Raw genomic sequence first — 6589 nt, 5'->3', positions numbered from 1 at the left:
CCTCTAACCTAATGTCCCGCCCTTCCTTTCTCTCTCTTGACTACAGTTATGTCCGCAGGGCCAGACAGGCTCGCCCTGCTTGTACTAACTGCTAGATACAAGATTCGCTCATTCCTTTCCCCCCTTCCCCTTTGACCCCCTTTTCTCTTCAACACTTTCCCACAAATCACACCACACTTTCTTTGGAGTAATAAAGGCCGCAGTTTATTTATATTGACCCGAGCCTCGCCAAGTACTTATAACATCATATAACAATGCCCCTTTATCCCCCCATTCGGATAACAGTCCAACAGCGCCCCCCACCGTTTCCAGTGGTAGAGCATCCCCAAGTAAACAGTCCAACAGCGCCCCCCACCGTTTCCAGTGGTAGAGCATCCCCTTGTAAAGCCTCCGAGCATCGGCCCCCCTCTTGCTCTTTGGCAATCTCGTGCAGCAGCCCCCCCGCACTGCACAAGATTCCCTCCCCCTTTGTAAACTTAACAACACAATGCAATAAACAACATTTGAGGCTCGGGTTTACCGCCATAAAACAATAACGACGTTAGTTGTCATTGTTTCCCCCCACTGCGGTCCTCATATTACCAATTACCTGTGTTAGACCCTCTTGTATCGTAGTATTAAACAAATCGATACCTATATCCGAGAGATGTACTCCGTCTGAACGAAAATACCCTGGGATCACCTCCCAAGCCCACTCGTGTCTCACCCAAAAACCCCTTTGCCTAACGACCCACTTACCAACCTGTGAATTTAACTTTTTAACCCCCCTACACCATAAGTGAGACTGCAGGAATTTAAAACGAACTATGATGTCCGACCACCCCCAATGTGTCTCGGGCATGGCGTTCATCAAAGTACCAAAATCCTTCTTAATCTTAATGATCAAGTCCTTACAAGATCCCACTCCCACGTCGTTTCCTCCCAAATGAATAAGCACAATTTTAGGCAGCTCCAGTTGTGATGCACTTTGTTCCACCAGGGATAGCAAGTTGTCCCATTTCATGCCTCGATGACTGAGCCATACGATCTTCCAACTCCGCTCATCCAACTCCAAGTTCAGCCCATACGGTCTGTGTTGCGCTCTATTCGCGGCCCAATGGATGAAAGAATGGCCCACAACCCAGACACATTCTTGCCGCCCCCGCACTGACTTTCTTTCTGAAAAGAACACATCAGAATGAATACCCGCACCACAATTCACTTGCCCTCTTAATCCGAGTCATCCCTCCCCTAGCTAAAGATCGAAAGTCATACAAAAATTTTTTTTTTTTTTTTTTTTAACCTGCAAGCTTCACCCTTATTTGTCCGTCCGAACGTAAGACTGAAAAGCCTTTGATTTCCATCTCCCTATCGATTGTATTGCTCTATCAGGCAGTCCTCCTTCTGCTGCCGAAGTCGCTGCCCCTATCCTGAACGAGTGTGACGTGAAATGTCGTCCCTCCCAACCTAAACAACTCAAAGCTTTCTTCAGAACTTGCCCGAACTGATATATCGTCACCGGCCATCCATCTCTATGAACCAAGAATAACCCGTCAACCGCGGGTCTCACTACCATGAACCTCGTGACATACCCCACTGGACACACGCACCCATCTTCTGCCGGAATTAATCTAATTAATTGGCCCCTACCATATTGATCCACCTTGGACCGATGGATACACATGGTAACTACCCCGTCACCGACCCAGACATTTTGAACCTTCAAACCCCTATCCCCAGCATTAACTTTGGAAGATGCTACCAACTCTCCTACCCGCATAGCTCCGAAAAATGCAAGTATGAACGCTGTCCTAAACAACAGCACTTCATATTCAGACCAGCAAACTTCTGGCAAACATTCCACTATCATCTTGAGATCCCTGTACCTTATGGGAAGACGCATGTCGGGCATAGCGCCATGCTCCCGTTTCCAGCCCCTTAAAATTCTTTTAATCAAAAAACTATTTCCCGGATTTCCCCAGCCATATAACTTCTGAAAAAAGGAAAATCCCGTCAGGTGTGCCCGTACTGCCGCCAACGAATAACCACTAGACTTGGCCCACAAAATAAATTGAACCAATTGCTCTTCCGATATCTTTCCCCTGTGCCATCCTTCTCCCCTTAAATAGCTTCTTACCACCCCATATCCTCTCACATATGCCCTCCAAGTGGACTGCGCCAGTGACTTCCGAATCAGCGTCCAAGCCTGCAACCCAACCTCCACAGCTGATCTGGCAACTTCTCTCCCATGTCCATCGCTCCGGGCGCCGCTCTTCGGAATTCCTGCCACTTGCAACGAGAGAGAGCATCAGCTATCACATTTAGTTCCCCAGGCACGTGTCGCGCCCTGATGGTCAAGTTCAACTGTAAGCACTGAAATACCAATTCCCGTAATAATTCAGATACCCTAGGGCATTTTGCTGACTGACGATTAATTACCTGTACCACTCCCAAATTATCACACCAAAACAACACTCGTTTGTTCGCCAATTGCCCTCCCCATAAATATAACGCCACTACAATCGGAAATAATTCTAAAAAAGTAATATTTTTTGTCAATCCCCGCTCCTTCCATTCCTCAGGCCATTGCTCAGCGCACCACTGCCCCCGAAAATATGCGCCAAATCCAATCCCTCCTGCTGCATCAGTATACAGCTCCAACTCCGCATTGGAAACCTCATCTTGTTGCATAATGCAAACTCCATTAAAAGAAGCCAGAAAAGCCTCCCACACTCCCAATTCTTCTTTTATTCTAGACGTCACTCTAATGAAATGATGTCCACTTCTAATGCCCTTCGTTGCACTGGACAACCGTCTAATAAAAGCCCTACCCATAGGAATCACCCTACAAGCAAAATTCAACACACCAATCAGGGACTGCATCTGACGTAAAGTCACTTTCTTTAACTGCTTGGTAGACCCAACCAACCTTTTCAACGTGTCCAACTTATCCGCGGGTAAACGCGCTTCTAAGGTGATGGAATCTAGTTCTATCCCTAAAAACACCAAACAGGAAACCGGGCCCTCTGTCTTTTGAACCGCAATCGGCACTCCAAACTGAGGTGCTACCTGTAGGAAACCGTTCAAGAGCCCCTGACATCTATCTGTCCCCTCCTCCCCAACGAATAAAAAATCATCAAGATAATGCAAAATACCCCCACCGCCCGTGCATTGTTCCGCGACCCAATGCAGGAAAGTGCTAAATGCCTCAAAAAAGGCGCAAGACACAGAGCATCCCATCGGCAGGCATTTATCCACGTAATACCGCCCCTCAAATCGGAAACCCAATAAAGGAAAACAGGCTGGGTGAATAGGCAATAGGCGAAACGCTGATTCAATATCCGCCTTTGCGAGCAACGCACCTCTCCCTGCCGCTAGCACCAAGCTGACTGCTGTATCAAATGAAGCATAACTAACTGAACAACACTTCCGCGGGATATAATCATTCACCGAACTACCAGAAGGATGCGATAAATTCAATATAAAACGAAACTTTCCCTGTTCCTTTTTTGGGATGACTGCTACCGGAGACAAGTGCATTTTAACAAACGGTGGATCAAGAAAAGGTCCTCCCACCCTACCTAAACGTAGTTCGGCTTCTATCTTTCCTTTTACCAAATGCGCGTGGGTAATAGCCGACCGCGCGTTCCTACCGGTGCCCCCAAACCCTGGACCTTCATAAGGAATTACAAAACCCACCCGAAACCCTTCCATCAAAAACTGTGCGACCTGCTTATTAGGATATCTCTCCAACCAAGGGGTCATAGCCTGAACCGACACTGGAGAGTCCGCCACCCCAAGCAAGGTATTACGCTTTTCCCCCTTTCCCTGGAATTCCACTACTCCCTTGACCACATTTAAGGGCTGAGTGTCCCCCACCGCAACCTGAACAGACGTGTTTAAATTTGCAGTCGGGAAACAAGCAAACCGTCCTGTTAAATCTCCAACAGGTATCATTTCCCGCCCCTTTTGTTTTCCCGCTTGACATGTTGCGAAGGGGTTGACCTCCTGAACGAAAGGACTGACCTAATCCACTATGGAACCCTGATCCCCCAATACCACCTGTACCTGCACTTCCTGTACTAACAACCTTATTACCACTGGTCCCTTTGTATGTCATTTGTGTCAACCACAAATTAATGTCTTGAGCCGCCCAGGACATCCCCTTATTGCCCGCCATCTTGTCTCTAAATTTTTCGTCGTAGTTGAGCCATGCCCAACCTTCGTAATCTCTGAACGCTCCGAGGATACTATCAGCGTATGATAGCAATGCCCCGTATTGGGAAGCGTCGTAATGTCCAACTACACTGGCAAGCCTCAAAAATCCGCGCACCCAGTTCACTATATTCTTAGCCACTTTAACACCCTTAGGCTTAGAATGCTTCTTATCTTTCTTCTTGTTCCTCTTTACCCTCCTCCTCCCTTCCAGCAACCTAAAAATGTTCACATACCTTCGCTTCTTAATTTTCTTGCGCAACTTCCTAGGGACCCCTTCCCATAATTCGGCTAACGTAGCACTAGCTGACTGCCCAACTCCCTGCAACGGCCCCTCTTCCAATATTTTCTTATAAGTGGGACCCGAATCAGAAGAAAACTCTGAAGACTCAGAGTCACTAGAAGATGAACTAGAGGGGGAGCCACGTCTCTTCCGTTTAGACCCCCCATTTTTCTTCCTATGCTTCATCACCATCTCACCTGCACCATCAGCATCCCCGCTCCACTGCTCCTCCTCCGGTTGTCTCCTGTTGCTGTCGGATCTACGGCGCACCAGCCGAGGAAATTCTCCAGACAATTCCTGCTCCCTCCAGGCTTCCTGGCTTGAAGTCCCTGGAAAGGCTTCATCGTCTTGATCTGAAATGAAACCCACTTCCCTCCCTACTCTGACTCTCTCTCCCTCGCTTATGCGAAAACCATGCTCGCCCGGGGGAGGGGGGGCCGCTGCTCTACTGGATATGCTCCTAGCCTGATGGACGTAACTGCCCACCGGGGCCCCAGGGGGGGGGGCCGCATCGATCTCACCAGGCATAGCAGGGCGTGCACCCCAAACCGGCCATCCCCCAAATCCCTCCCGATCGGAAACCCGCTCCGCCCCCCGCGGTGGCGGGGGAATAGCCCTAGGGGAAGCGCTGGGGGAGGGCGGATGCCCATCGCCTGGGTGGCCAAGGGAGGCGGGAGGCCATCCCTTGCCTCGTGCCAAATGGTCCCTGCCGCGGTTCCCGTGGGAGGGGACCGCGCGCCGGGAAAAAACCTGGGGTACCATGCGGGACCTGCCGACCTCCCCCCCCTCACGGTAGGGCCAGGAGCGTTCCGATAGCTGACAATACTTACCGTTGGGGCAACCGGGGAAGCCCGGCGGGATGGAGGATAGGCGGGGCCAGCGGCGACGTAAGGGCGGCGTGTAGCATGAGCGCTGGGACCCGGGAGGCGGGGCCGCGGCTTGGGAGCAGGGGTGCCGCGGCGGCCACGCGCGCTGGCAGGTACTTTGGGGCCGGGGGGTAGGGGAACGCACGGGCTGCCGCGGGGCATGCCGCAGGGCTGGGGCGCGCGAACATTAGAGCGGCGGCGAGGAGCGGGTGCCGGGGGAGGGGCGGCGCGCGCGGCGAGCACGGAGGGGAAGCGGGGGGGGGGAAGGGCTCTCGTCAGGAGGCAAAAAGGTGAATTCCAACGCGGAGGCGTTTAAAGAAATTTCAGGGGCAGGAGAAACGGGTACGCCGCCGGGGGGTGAGCGGGGGGGGTCGGCGGGGCAGGCGCAGGCATCCTCTATTTCGGGGCCGCTCTCGCCGGAATCCACTTGGAGGAGGGAGGGGGGGGGGGTGGCGCCGGCAACTGAAACGGCGGGCCTGGAGGGGGGTGACAGAGCGAGGGGGGGGGGCAGCCCGCGAGAGCCGGCGAGGAGGAGGCGAGGCAGTGAGGAAGGGGGCCTGGGCGGGTGGGGTAGGCGCCTGGCGGGAAGCGGAAGCCGCGGAGGCGCGGCTCCGCTCCCTGGCCTTCTTAGGCATGCCTGGCGCGAGCAGGGGATACAAAACAACTGCTAGGGGAGCAAATAGCAGTAAATGATAGAAAATGAGAGAGGGAATATATATATATATAATTTTTTTTTTTTTTTTTTTGGGATAGGAGGGCTAGCTGGCAGAAAAGGTAAATATATGAAATACTGGGTATGGGATTTTTTTTTTTTTTTTTTTTAAACTGCCAGTCAAAATTTTCTCTGAGGAAAACCCACGAACTGGGATCTGTATGGGCTACGTACAGCACCCAAGTTAAATTAATCAACTGATGCTGTAATGGATAATGTTATATTATATATTATTATTTTTAAATAGTCTGCTTACCCCACCGGGAGAACTAATAGCAAGCCTCAGCCTACTGCCTCGGTCATTCCTCACCGACTGGCAGTTATTTCCCCCCTCCTTTCCTTTTCTCTCCCTATCCGCCAATCCCACTCTCCTATTTGAATTCTACCTCTCCCATTGGCTACTTTCCTCCTCGCTCTCCCCCCCCCCTCCCCCTCTAACCTAATGTCCCGCCCTTCCTTTCTCTCTCTTGACTACAGTTATGTCCGCAGGGCCAGACAGGCTCGCCCTGCTTGTACAAATAAAATAAAACACAC

General features: G+C 51.3%; 1 protein-coding gene across 1 annotated transcript; it reads right to left on the bottom strand.

Moving 5' to 3' along the window:
- Positions 1 to 397: 397 nt before the first annotated feature.
- Positions 398 to 5661, bottom strand: LOC115099458. Its single transcript, XM_029617129.1, has 2 exons — positions 4675 to 5661; positions 398 to 1158 (listed from the first exon to the last, which is right to left on the bottom strand). The coding sequence occupies exons 1-2, from the start codon at positions 5237 to 5239 to the stop codon at positions 542 to 544; spliced, it is 1182 nt and encodes a 393-aa protein (XP_029472989.1). The 5' UTR covers positions 5240 to 5661; the 3' UTR covers positions 398 to 541.
- Positions 5662 to 6589: the final 928 nt, after the last annotated feature.

This window comes from Rhinatrema bivittatum, chromosome 9 (genome assembly GCF_901001135.1).
Source record: "Rhinatrema bivittatum chromosome 9, aRhiBiv1.1, whole genome shotgun sequence".
NCBI classification, from domain to species: Eukaryota; Metazoa; Chordata; class Amphibia; order Gymnophiona; family Rhinatrematidae; genus Rhinatrema; species Rhinatrema bivittatum.
Note: the sequence above shows the minus strand (reverse complement) of the source record. Positions and strands in the feature narration are given on the sequence as shown.

Excerpts from the sequence above, each read along its gene's own strand:
- LOC115099458 (XM_029617129.1), bottom strand. The coding sequence starts at position 5,239 with ATGGTACCCCAGGTTTTTTCCCGGCGCGCGGTCCCCTCCCACGGGAAC. Across the intron at positions 1,159-4,674 it reads CGGGGATGCTGATGGTGCAG|AAAGAAAGTCAGTGCGGGGG; the intron begins GTGAGATGGTGA and ends TGTTCTTTTCAG.